Consider the following 13020-nt stretch of genomic DNA (forward strand, 5'->3'; position numbering starts at 1 on the left):
ATGTTGCCTCTAGTACAGATGCACCGTATGGTGCAACAACCGCCAAACTTCGAACCTCTCTTGACACTTCAGCAACAGCAACAACAGCAACAACAGCAACAACAGCAACAGCAGCAGCAACAGCAGCAACAGCAGCAGCAAAACCATCTGCAATGTCAACATAACCATTACCACCTCCATCAAGCCGACGCCTATCCTCATGACCATCACCTACACTGTTTGCCCGCCGAGCCCGCGAATCCCGTGTACCCCGAAGGCAAAGCTCCGATTTCGATCCGTACTTCATACCCGAGTCAACCGTTCCATCAGCAACCCGCAACTGCTGCTGTCCAGTCTCACATTTCCGACGGGCCCGAGCACCAGTTGCGACGCAAGACGCCGAACGGCACCATTGACGCGGGCTATGATGGCTCTCCCACCCACTTCGCCTCCGGGCCACCCCCCCTAAAGCAGATGATATTGTCCACCGCACCAACGGCCCACAGCGCGAATCGCCATCCCAGGCTGGCACAGGCAGCTCACACTCGCGTTCCCTTGAGTGCCATACGGAATCGGATGAGTGAAGGCTTCGATACGGTGCCTCCAGCCCTGCAGCCATGGGCAGTAGGGCAGGAAATGCCACGTCAGTTATTCCTTACCGGTACTTCTTCCGGACCTTACGCTATCTCGGATGCTTCACGATATGGATTCAATACGCCGGATAATTCTGCGTTTCTCGGGTCTCCTTCCCAGCTTCGCCTAGGGCCTGGGGCGTTTAGTGCGGAATCTCACTTTCCCGGGACCTTTCCTGCAGATGATGCCGGCGCCATCGCACCTGAACTTTTGCAGTCTGTAAACCCTTGGTTCCCTACGTATCAGCGGGGGCAGAGTTATGTTGGCCCGCCAATGCATCATACACCATCGCCATCACCGTCAATGTACGATCATCGCTTCTCTAATTTGCGGAATCAGATGCTCGGGCCATCATCTGGCTTCACTCCGCCGGATCCCTACACTCGCCTTGGGACGTACGGTTCATTCCTTCCACAGCAGGCGCAATTCAATCTAGAGGCTCTTACTCTAGAATCGTATCAAGTCGATGGGACCGGCGGTGTACCTAACAAGCTAAGCCCGTCAGGAGGATTCAGAGAAAAAGTACTTGCTCAAGCACATCGGAGTTACGTCGACTTGCTGGCGTATCTTCATCATGGTCGCAGAACTCAGCAGCTCAGGCCTGGCTCGGTCTTGAGCACTACGTCAAGAATGGTGGTGTATCCCAAACCGCCTAAACAGCCAATTATCACTTTGGCCCCAGACCTTTTCTTTCCCGGAGACGCCGTCATGGTAGCCAACGCTAATCTGAAAAGCAATCATGTAAACATGCTGTTTGGGCCTTTGGGAAACAGAACCTCACTCTCAGCTCAACCATTCGGATGGGATCCCGATGTTGCGGAGTTCAGGTTTGGCGCCTTTCCTGTCGTTTGCTCAAGTGGCTCGTCCCCCAGTCATCTTGCGAGGGGCTCACCTCTTGCAAATGCCAAGAGCTCACTGGAAATCCTAAGCCACTTATGTGAACAAAGTGGCTGGAAGTGGATTGACGGCATCCTACTTGGAGGCTGCCTGCATTATGGCTTGGAGCACTTCGAGGAGGCCCTTGAGTGGTTTACCCGAATTACTTCATTAGAACCCTGGTACGTTACCCCTAACCCGACCACTATGCTCGAGCCGAAAGCTGTGCCAATGGAAGAATTCACCTGTTAACTTGTTGCGTAGTAATGTGGAAGCTGTTTCCAACATGGCAGCCACCCTCTACTGCCTCAACAGACAAGATGAGGCCGAAAAATGCTGGCTCGCGGCCATCAAAACTCGACCTCAATATCTCGAAGCAGTAGAGCATTTGGTTGGTCTTCTTTATAAGAAGAAAAGTTCCAATGCCGTCGAGGTTATCAGCTTCATGCAGAAGGCCTTGAGGCTGTCAGTGGATCCAGTGGAGCACGTTGGATACAGCTCTTCTACCTTGCAAGCAGACACACCGACCGACCTGGCGTCGAACTTGTTGAATGACAACCGGTCTCAGCCTGGATTCGGCTCGAGTGGTTACGCCATTCCGGGCACCGAAAACGGTCGCATCCTCGCCCTTGTCCATGCCAAGGGGACCATGCTATACAGCCTGAAAGACATCGCAGGAGCATCCAAAGCCTTTGAAGAAGCCGTGCTGATAAGCACAGGCAGACGAACGACGTCAGTCCAGACCCTAGTCCAGCATATTCAACAGGTCCTCGCGCCGAATAGCGGTATCCAGGGCGCCACCGACCCAGCAACACCGGCTCGCCCTTTGTTACTCGCTCCCGAGAAGGCGAGGCGCACTGCGAAACTGGTCTTCTCCAATAACGGCGACCTCCCGGGCCTGCGATTTGTGCCCGAGGGCGGTCCCAAAAGGGCCGCGATCCAAACTACGAGCAACTCGCTGCTGTCGCTTGCCAAGATCTTCCAGGATGCCATGTCGTCAGGGCCCCTGGCCACAGGCGTTGCCAGGAAGTCGGCCGGTGTTGGCGATATCCTGTGTCTCTATTATTTGTCGTTGTCCTTGCAGGAAAGCCCGTCTACAGCCAACAACGTGGGTATCCTTCTCGCCAGCGTCCAACAACCCGCGACCGCCAACTCATCTGGGATGTCATCGTCCCTGCCCAACATTCCCGGCATCCTGCCTGGCAGCGGCCTTGCTCTGGCCCTTGCGTACTACAACTATGGTCTCACACTCGATCCCAAGCATGTTCATCTACACACGAATCTGGGCAGTCTTCTCAAGGATATCGGACAGTTGGATCTTGCGATTCAAATGTACGAGCAGGCTGTGCAGTGCGATGGCAACTTCGACATTGCTTTGACAAATCTCGCCAATGCCGTGAAAGATCGTGGACGTATCAGCGACGCCATTGCTTACTACAAACGGGCCGTTCGCTCCAATCCCGAATTTGCCGAAGCAGTATGTGGGCTTTCCACGGCCTTGAATTCAGTGTGCGACTGGAGGGGCCGCGGTGGTGCATTGTTGCAGGGAGGCGGTTACGACCGCTGGCATGTCGGCGATGACGGCATGATATTTGATGCTACAAAATATGATCAGGGATCCGGTCTCACAAAAAAGGTTACTGACATTGTGTCTCGCCAGCTCGCTGATGCATCGACCTGGGGATTGGGAGTACTGCAAAAGAGTTACATTGCGGTTTTGGCTGCACAACTTCGCAGAGCCGCCGGGCAGTCGGAAAACGCAGGCACTGACTTTGATCTCAAGTTACGAAGCTGGTCCCAAACCCCCTGGGAAGGATCGCGCTTGTTAAGACTTGTGGAGCGGGCTACGCGGGCGTCAATGAGGCAGTGGTACTGTGACAAGTATATTCGTGGATTGAAGACGACGTCCAAGTACGAACGGCCTCAGCTGCCGTCAAACCTCACGGTGCCGTCTGCCCCAACTGTTCTGCCTTTTCACACCTTCACGTGTCCTCTGACGGCCAAGGACATACGCATGATATCGCAGCGCAATGCCCTTAGAATTTCTTGCTCAACACTCCGCTCTGCATGGCTGCCCAGTACGGTCTATCCGCCACCCCCGCCGCCGTCGCCCTGTTTAAATGTTGGCTACGTGTCCTCGGATTTCAACAACCACCCCTTGGCTCACCTGTAAGTTGCATGGCTCTGCTTGAGTGATGCTATCCATACAGGGATTTACATGCTGATTCGTTCTATAGGATGCAGTCTGTTTTTGGATTTCATGACCGGACTCGTATTATGGCATTCTGCTACGCCACAACAGCTAGCGACAAATCAGTTCATCGATTGCAAATCGAGCGAGAGGCACCAGTGTTCCGCGATGCAAGCACCTGGACTTCGGACAAGCTGGTTGAACAAATTGTGCAAGACAACATTCACATTCTTGTCAACCTCAACGGCTACACTAGGGGTGCTCGAAACGAAATCTTCGCTGCGAGACCGGCCCCGATTCAGATGTCTTTCATGGGATTTGCCGGTACTCTGGGCGCCGAATGGTGTGACTATTTGCTTGCCGACACCACTGCCATCCCGCCGGAGACTTTGCGACCTTGGCGCGGCAACCTCGCCGTCAGTGATGTGTTTGAGGACAAGACTGAAGAAGGTGAAGGAGACTGGATATACTCCGAGAACATCATCTACTGTAAAGATACGTTCTTCTGCTGTGATCACGCACAATCAAGCGACCCCGATGAGCACAAGGTGTCGTGGCAAGATGAGCAGCAACGGCGTTGGAAGATGCGCAAAGAGCTGTTTCCCGACTTGCCCGACGATACTATCATTATGGGAAATTTCAATCAGCTTTACAAGGTTTGTCTATCTTGTCTGCTTCCCTTTGCTGATGAGTGACGTGGCTAATATAACATCAAGATTGATCCCACGACGTTTCGCACGTGGCTGCGGATCCTTTCAAAGGTGGACAAGTCCATTCTGTGGCTTTTGAGATTTCCTGAGCTTGGAGAGACCAACCTTAGGAGAACAGCCAAAGCCTGGGCAGGAGAAGAGGTTGCCAGACGGATCATCTTTACCGACGTGGCGCCTAAGAACCAGCATATATCGCGAGCCCGGGTCTGCGACCTGTTCCTCGACACCCCCGAATGCAACGCACACACCACGGCTGCGGATATTTTATGGTCCAGCACTCCACTTCTGACCCTACCTCGATATCCCTACAAGATGTGCTCTCGTATGGCAGCATCCATATTAAAGGGCGCATTACCTAATGACGCCGAGGGGTTGAGGGCAGCAAAAGATCTCATCGCTGGCAGCGAAGACGAGTACGAAGAGTTCGCTGTCCGCCTGGCAAAGGGCCTGTCATACTGCATTAGCCCGGGCGGCTATGGAGAGGGTCATGGTCGTCTAGCAACCTTGCGAAAGTTGCTCTGGGATAGCAAGTGGACTTGCGCCCTTTTTGACACCAGACGTTGGGTGGCTGACTTGGAAAGCGCCTATAATGAGGCTTGGCGACGCTGGGTGGCAGGTGAAGACGGAGACATTTATTTGTAGAAGCTCCAGCCAGAGCTGCACCATGACAACCGGTTGCGGCGGTGTTGGCATCTCGGTTCTGGGACGAAGCGCTAGTGCCTAGTGTTTCTGTTTTTTTCTGTTCAAAGGCTGTGACCAGTTCATTTCTGGAGAGTTGCATAGAATCCTTTCGGCTCGCTCTGCTGCGAGCTTTGATGGAGTTGATGCAACGCAATGGATACTGGTGGCAGCAAGCAATGTTTGCTCGTCGTGGCTGGCTTGGATACTGGTCAACCTTCATATATTGGCAGTGTGAGTTTGGCCGAAGCATGGTCATGGCTTCTTACTGCTTATTCGGAGAAAACCAAAGGGTAGTTCCCATTCATTCCTGGCGGCACGATCTGGCGTTTAAAGGGGAGCCCGTCTCAATAACGGACGACGATGTACATAAATAATACCCGGCGCCTCTTTCCTCGCTGATGCGAGACGTGAGGCCCTTGCGATTCATTTTTAGTTTTGTTTTATTCTGCTTGCTTTGCTTTAATCCGTCACGAAGACTACCAAAACTTTATAGAGGCTGGCTAAGGGCAGGTCTAACTCTTTATATTGTGGGCTTCTGCATCCTCTGCCCACCCTCGCGACCCCGTAAATTCGATGTTGCTTCCTTGTTGCACTCTGGGTAGAGGTGTAACAAGCAATAAGCCTCTGTGTGCATACACCAAAGGCGCTTAGTGGATAGCATACCGCTGATCTGAGGGACAAGGAAGGAGTCCAGTCGAAGACGGATGACAACACCCAGACTGCTGGAGAAGAGGCTCCATTGCAATTTGGCAACATAATCCTTGAATAACAATAAGGAGGCGGCAGCAGCTTGCTAATGTGCGAGGGGGAAGCATCTACTATCATCAAACTGCAGGATGATCAAGCCGTAACCTAAGGTTCCCGCAAGTCCACCAACGGCGACCGGGGGAAGATGACCTTGCTTCATTTCTCTATCTGTCCCATGCTTTCTGAGTTCCTACCCCTTGTTGCTCCCACCCCCACCAGAGTGTCCAAGCAAGTCCAAACAGGTGTCGCTCAGACTGACAGAATCCGGGACTCGTCGAGTCGTTCCGGTCGAGAGTGCGGTGTAAAAACGAGACGCAGGCTAACGATACTCGTGGGTGGCTGTATCCCGAGACCATGGCGCTCCGCTATTGAAAATTGACACTCGGTACCTGGAGCCTGCCTTGAGAGAAGCCACAAACGTGAACGTGGGACAGTGGCAGGGAAAATATCTCAGTGGGCGAGCTGGCAAAGAACAGTAAGGAAGGAGAGAGGGAAAGGCAAGGGGGTCTGCCGGGTTATCCAGCCCGGATTCAAGACGACACGGTGAACGAGCCTTCTTTTGGACACGTCTTTCTGTCGAACGGCAGCATCAGTGTATAGGTTCAAGTTAGGAAGGAGGTTTCGGCTCCCCAAACTGACATGATTGGTGATCAATGAAATGCCATTTGTTGCACGTAAAAAGACAGAGCTGCTTAGGAGAGACGTTGCTACGAAAAGCGACGTTGTCTGGCAAGGCACCCAACGTCCTGCCACTGGCACTGAAGCTAGCGAAGACCAAAAAACAACAAAAACAACCCAGCTTGTTTTCCAGCGGGAAGTAATGCCGTTGGGCATTGGAACGATGGTGGTTGTGTTGGCGAGTGATCGGAGCGTGTTTGAGACACGAAGCATGAGTCTTGGTGTTGTTGCCTCTGTGATCCTACCTAGGTCCAAGGTATGCTTTTCTTCGCTTCTCGCTCGGCACTACAGCAACTTTCGGCCGTTACAGCGCCAAGACCCAAGTTCTCATTCCACAGAATCTCATGAGCACCTGTCCAGCGGCATGACCGCTGGACCCCCTTTCCCTCCCCTGGCTCTCCCGACTATCAGTGGCGTTCAAGACTAACCAGATACATGAAGATCGATGGGTGATTCTCTCTCGGGTAAGGAGGTGGGACGAGGAGAAGTAGGAAGTGTGCCGTAAGCGAGGATCACAGGTCTCTGTTAGGGGGGAACGTCGAGCTCGTCGTCTCGACGCTCCCAGGCCGCGGGAAATGAGATGGCCTGCATTACTTCTTTTAGTCATGAGCTAATGTTGCTTTGGGAGGGGGTTGTGAGAAGCGTGAGTATGAGAGCAAACATACGGAGTAGAGTAGCACGCTTGTCGTACGTCGTCGCTCGTCGTCCATCCTTACATGTTGTTCGTGGGTGTGTATTGGGCGGTTCAAGACTTGAGTGGACTGAGATCACCAAGGTTGAGGGTAATATTGGCGACCAAATTGTGGCTGGTTGGCTGGTGGTTCAAAGTCGTGATGGCAGGTGTTGATAGGGAGTGGCCCCTGATGCAGGACCGCCGCCCATCCGTGCCATGGGTCATTGTGATTGTCGCTATTTCGACACTCATCAGACGTGTAGTTTCCCAAATATTATGTAATTGTGGGAGAATCTTTAACCTAACAATGGCTGGTTCTCTGGGAAGTCGAAAGAAGGTTCAAGTGCTGCTGGTATAGACGAATGCACACTCGATGAGGGCAGACGATGACCAGATGCTCAATACGAATTAGTACGCAAGCGGCGACGAAAAGAAAAGTAAGTTTATCACATCATCAGCCGCAAAGAAGGATATCGTCGGATTTGGGTCAAGAAAGGAAGGAGAAGGAAGGGACCGGGACTGTCACTGACGGGACGGGTGATTGGCGAAGATGTAACATTTAGTTATGTGAGCGACGAGATGAGATGGGTCCCTAGTTGTTCCTGTCTGGCGGCTCATATTCGTGGGGCAACATTTGCAACCAATGATTGTAACTAGCCGCATTGTGCGGATATGTTGGCACTGTCTGGTCGTAGCATCGGCAGCGGCGGGTCGCGAAACGGAGTATTGTTCAGGAGGCTGGAGCCTTTGTACACACACAGGAACATATTTCATCCATCGATATTCCTCTTGATTCGAACACGCATACATGATGTGTAGGCGATCAAGGGATGCGTGCCAGGAACGGAACATCCTCACGCTGAAGATGGGCGTTGAGTTGACGAAGCAGAGCTGGGTATAAAGCCGGAAAAAAGAGAAGCGGGGCCCCGTTTGAGAGGGGTGGAGTGGTTTCTTAATCTTGCCTCTCTACCTTCTAGCTTGCAGCATGGAGGGCTGTGGATACTACTGCCATAGAACCAACCAGGTAGCTATTGTGCGCCGGGGCTGGCCGGCTGGCAATAGGCGCGTTTGTCAGAGACCCCAAGGGAGAGAAAAACGGGGTTGGAGAGGTTGATACTGACTGACATATTGATGGGCAGGGGTTTCCGGTAAGGGAAGAAACAATCCTGACAGGGCTGGGGGATGAGGCAAACTAGCAAACGACAAGACGGAGTAAACGATGGTTGTTAGGGGAGCGGCGATGAACCTCGAAAGTGATTGAGTAATATCACGATACCTAGGACGAAGAAAGCGGGAAGCGGGAAGCGGGAATTGTGGTACTTGTCTACACTACCCTGCAGAAAAGAGCCCGGGCTGCCATACCTGAGGGAGGGACCAGCTGGTAATACTGTAATTGTAGCTACGCAGGTCCGGGCCCCAACCCAAATGGAAATAGATGCAGGTTGCAGGTTGACATTGGCTGTGGAGTGGTGGGACGTCTCTTGTCTTGTTTCATGGACCCGAAAAGTTGGTCAGCCACTTTCTCTGGGGTTTCTTCCGAGGCCCTGGACGGAGATCATTGGTAAAAAGGGAGAGGAATGCACTTTGGAAACTGCTTTGGTGGAGCGTCAGCTGAGGAAGGGGTAATGAAGGACAGGGTAGCAAAAGCAAATAGATGTTCAGAAAAGAGTCGAGCCGGCAAAAAAGCTCGCTTGCTATATCCATTCATGGCCTAGCCTCTAGAATAAGGGGAGGAAAGATGGAGGGGGAGCGAAGGCGTGGGTGGATCTTTGGCTCAGTGCCACCCAAATGTAACATGCCGCAGCGAAACCCCACAAAATGCACGCTACTGCCATCGGTGGCATGCATAGGTGGAGATGCAGACCAAGTTGGGAGCTGATCCTGAGCACGATAGACGGGTGGGCGTTCCTTTCTTCACAGAAACCCACGCAATGTCAACGTGGACCAAAGCGGGTGTCTGCCATCTGCATATCCAGCCCTTCCCATGCCATTATCCGCTACATTATGGACATCGGATTGCAGTAAGTGAATCTAGTAAGTAGCTGCAAGCAAATGTCGGAAGCGAACCGGGCAGATTGCCCGTTGTCCACATCCAAGCCTACAGTAGGGGCCATCAGCATTTGTATGGCGTCTGTCTGTACGATGATGGTAGAGGAGAGCAGAAGAGAAATATAGAGAGAGTAGGTACCGTGTCACTGGCGTCAACTACCTACTCTGTAGCGTCGGTCGTCCGTTCATCGTCATAGCGAGCCTATTCGATGCCCATGACCATGCTGCTGGGTAGGATGCCAACGGCTTTCGGGACGCGACTTTGACGCAGCTTGCCTATTAGTCCCAAATGACTTAGTCGCCGGTGTAGTACCAAACCCTCGGGCGCACCAAACCTTGAAGCAAGCAAGCCACCCTTCAAAAGAAAACTAGCTCTGACCGGGCAGAACGCCGGCGGCTGTAGTGGCTGCGGAGGACATGCCAGTTGGGGTCTGGCGGTCCCGGCAGGTGCAACCAGCCAGTCGGTAGTTTAGCCTATCTGTTTGTCCGGCGGTTCGGGTGTGGGTGAGCAGCGTTTTCATCCGTGCTCTCTACCTGGTGGATGGCATGAACATGCATCCGTCGAGTGTGCTGTATCACGGCGCTTCGACCTCTGGCATCATGGGGTCAATTCTGAACCCCTGGGAGAAAATGGTCGGAGGTAGAAAGCAACGACACTCCTCCCCCTTTCGAGGTGATTCCTCATCTTGCTTTACCTCCAATATTCGCTTTGGCGAGAATCGAGGAGCCTGCATACCGACGGTACTACTTAAAGGATGGTATGTGGGCAAAGAAACTGCGTGTCTTTGAACTACGCCGTTGCATGGAATTATAAACAAGTAAGACGACGAGTGCGGTACGGCAGTGCCCGACAGAATCAAGTCAACCGGGCTGTCAAATGACGCTGAAAATACCTGCACCGATGACGATCGTGATGAACGTAGGCGCCTATACCTCTTTTCCACCCTTCAACAAACCCCAATCCAAACATCAGAACCAGTCTGTCCGATGGCAGTGGAACGGAGGACCAGGCAAGCAACCATGGCGTACAGCCCCCCCCTTGCCCAGGGGGGCGCGCAGGCAGACATCTAGTGTGCTGTAGCGTTAGTGCCAACCCTAGTAGAGGTAGGAGGGGCGCGCGATCCGTCATAGAGGCTTGACAATTAATTATTGAGAGGAAGGGGTGTAAGTGTGTCGTTGATCAGGGGTATCATGATTACGACCGGAAGCCACTTCACCCCTTGCGCTCCCATTATGGAGTTCGTTCTGGATCCCTACACACGGGTCAAGGGGTGTGACCCATACTAGGTACGTTGCGGTTGTTGGTCGATCCCTGCTGGGACCCGTTGCTTCTCCCTTCTTCAAGCCATTGCTTTTCTCCATCTACAACCAAGTTCATTAACTGTCACTTGTCAGTCAGTCTTGCTTGGATGGACCGGAGATGCAAGGCAATACAGGGTAGCTAGCTGAATAGAGGAGCACTCTGCCCTGGGCGACGCACCTGCAATCCCTGATGCGGGCTGCCGGACGGAACCCTTCGATGTGGACGCGTTTTCCCGTTGATATCCGTATCCGTAGGATTATTGCGAAGAGATGTGTATTTGGAACTGCGACCCATGGCTGTGGTCCACCCGCGTTTGACGGCTTATGACCCATGTCAGCCATGGACCCAGCCGACTGGTTAGAATTTGCATCGGGGTCGACAAGCTTGAGCTTGGGGTCTGTCTGGCTTAGTTAGTTAGTAAGCCAGGCAAAGACGGAGGGATTTATCGAAGATGACAGGGCGTTGCAACAGGCAGGTAGAGCTCATGGCTTGGGTGTTTGGCACGCTATGCTCGGAGGAAGTCTTTGTATCCCACTTGGACCAGGTTAGCTAGATGAGGCCGGACAAATGGAGCTTGCAAGCAGCAGCATCCGCATGCGTCGAGGCTTGAGTGATGCCGGTGAGTGCACACGGCGAGGTACCACAAAAAGGCCGTTCAACAGTCAGCGATAGCAAGGTGCTGGTGAACCATGGCAGCGTTTTGTAGGCAGCGAGTCTTGACCGCATGCGGTTGATCGGCTGACTGTTTAGTAGCGGCCTTGATCAGAATAGATCAGAGGGGTCGAATCAGACGCAGCGTGTACGTGCGTACCATGGTGTTCTGCAATTGTTGGGATCGGCGGCAAATCGTGGCCGTCGGATTGGGGCTGGCCATGGATGCGGGCACGTCGCGCCGTTCATGGGTGCCTGTCTCGCTGGGTCGAAGCTGAGGCATTTTGGAGCAACTGGAGGTGTAGATGGGCTTGACCGGGCCCGGTAAAGTCGTTGAGAAGGACAATGGGGAAGGACAAAGGCAGAATAAGGCACAGCCGGAGAGTGACGCTTTCTCAGCACGACGCTTTGCTGGCTGCGGCAGCTGGCGACGGATTGGATATTTGGGGTTCAATGGATAACCCGATCTATCTTCGCACCAGGCCGGGATTTCAATTTGTCTTGCGTCAAGATCAAAATGCTTGGGCTTCAGCCGTTGTCCCCCTGTCTGGCGGTCTGGTACCGACAGATTGGACCGCAAGCAGGTCGGCTGACCGGGTACGAGGCGAGCCGGTGGCCCCATGCCAGGATACGGCGTCAAACAGAAGTGATCCAACGCTCTGTCCGAGGCCAATTGAGTGCGCCTTGCTTTGGTTGACTTCCTTCCTTTGTAGCGGACCTGACACGGAGTCGGAGAGAGAATTACCTGCTCAAGGTACCTCTCGTCTTTTCCCCCTTGTCTCGGCGTGTACGGATACTTTCAGTACTCTGGTGTGTTCTCGCATTTGGTTCCTATTAACTCCTGGACCCAGCAGTCCCGCTCCGAGCCTTGGTTTGTCCCAATAGCCAAGAAAGTGTGTAAGCCTCTCCGCACATGGCTTCTCGTGCCTTTCCCTTCATTCTAAGCATCCCTGCCCACTCCAACGACTCTAGTCCTTCTTCCACTCCCAACACGGCCCTTTCTCGAGATAGATACCGTAGGACATGGCTGTAGCTCAGTTCGCCGCCATCGACACAACTGCCATGCGTGGATCTAGATACATCGTGTAGCATGGCTACGTAGCGTGCAACTCTCGAAGTTGCCTCTTGAGGGAATGCACCTGCTGGCTTGTTTTGAAAGAATGTCCATGGGCCCGGTGAAGGGAACCTCTGCGATCGACCTCTTTACTCCCGGGGCGGGTGTTGCACGGGGCCTCATCCAGACCCGCTTGTATCGGGCATCTCTCGCCCGACTGTTTACGGCACAAATTTGACAAGCCCGGCAACGATCCTACAGTTTGCACAAAGTGAGATAATATGGTCAAGCCTAGGTGGCAACGAGAACGAAGGCAGGCGGACGATTGCAGATTGGGGTACGAATCGAAAGCCTCATTCCAGCCTGCCTGCAAACCACCTTCGCCTGTTAGACTCCGTTGCCCAGTCCAGAGTGACAGCTTACGCTCGTAATGATTTGCGTCGTCTTCTTGACATCATCCACAAAAACAACAAGGGAAAAGGGCAGAGGATGAAAAAGGAAAGGGAATAAAAAGATGAACTCTGGATTCTGAGGCGCGTTGAACCAATTGACGACGCCAATCTTCGCTTCTTCTCGCATTGCCAGCCACATTGGGCAGGTGGTTCTTGCCGTTTGTTGGACCCACTCGGGTGGTGTACTACGCACGTATCTCCCCACCCAGAGCAACCTACGATGCATGACGGCGCTACTGTACCACCAGCGACTACAGCGGGTAAGGACCAGGTCATTGGAAATCTGCAAAGGACTGGGGGACACACCGCGATTTATTTTTACACAGCATCCACCCAGCCGAAA

General features: G+C 53.2%; 2 protein-coding genes across 2 annotated transcripts; one reads left to right on the plus strand and one right to left on the minus strand.

Annotated features, from left to right (window-relative positions):
* Positions 1–5031, plus strand: CH63R_10035 (tetratricopeptide; the record flags this gene model as incomplete). The annotated part of the gene is made up of 4 exons (XM_018305009.1): positions 1–1670; positions 1753–3657; positions 3726–4335; positions 4396–5031. 4 exons carry the CDS (start codon positions 1–3, stop codon positions 5029–5031), a joined length of 4821 nt encoding a protein of 1606 aa, XP_018154433.1.
* Positions 5032–11175: 6144 nt separating this feature from the next.
* Positions 11176–11454, minus strand: CH63R_10036 (uncharacterized protein; the record flags this gene model as incomplete). Its single annotated transcript, XM_018305010.1, has 2 exons — positions 11176–11277; positions 11332–11454. 2 exons carry the CDS (start codon positions 11452–11454, stop codon positions 11176–11178), a joined length of 225 nt encoding a protein of 74 aa, XP_018154434.1.
* Between the last annotated feature and the right edge of the window lie 1566 nt (positions 11455–13020).

This window comes from Colletotrichum higginsianum (assembly GCF_001672515.1).
Source record: "Colletotrichum higginsianum IMI 349063 chromosome 7 map unlocalized unitig_7, whole genome shotgun sequence".
NCBI classification, from domain to species: domain Eukaryota; kingdom Fungi; phylum Ascomycota; class Sordariomycetes; order Glomerellales; family Glomerellaceae; genus Colletotrichum; species Colletotrichum higginsianum.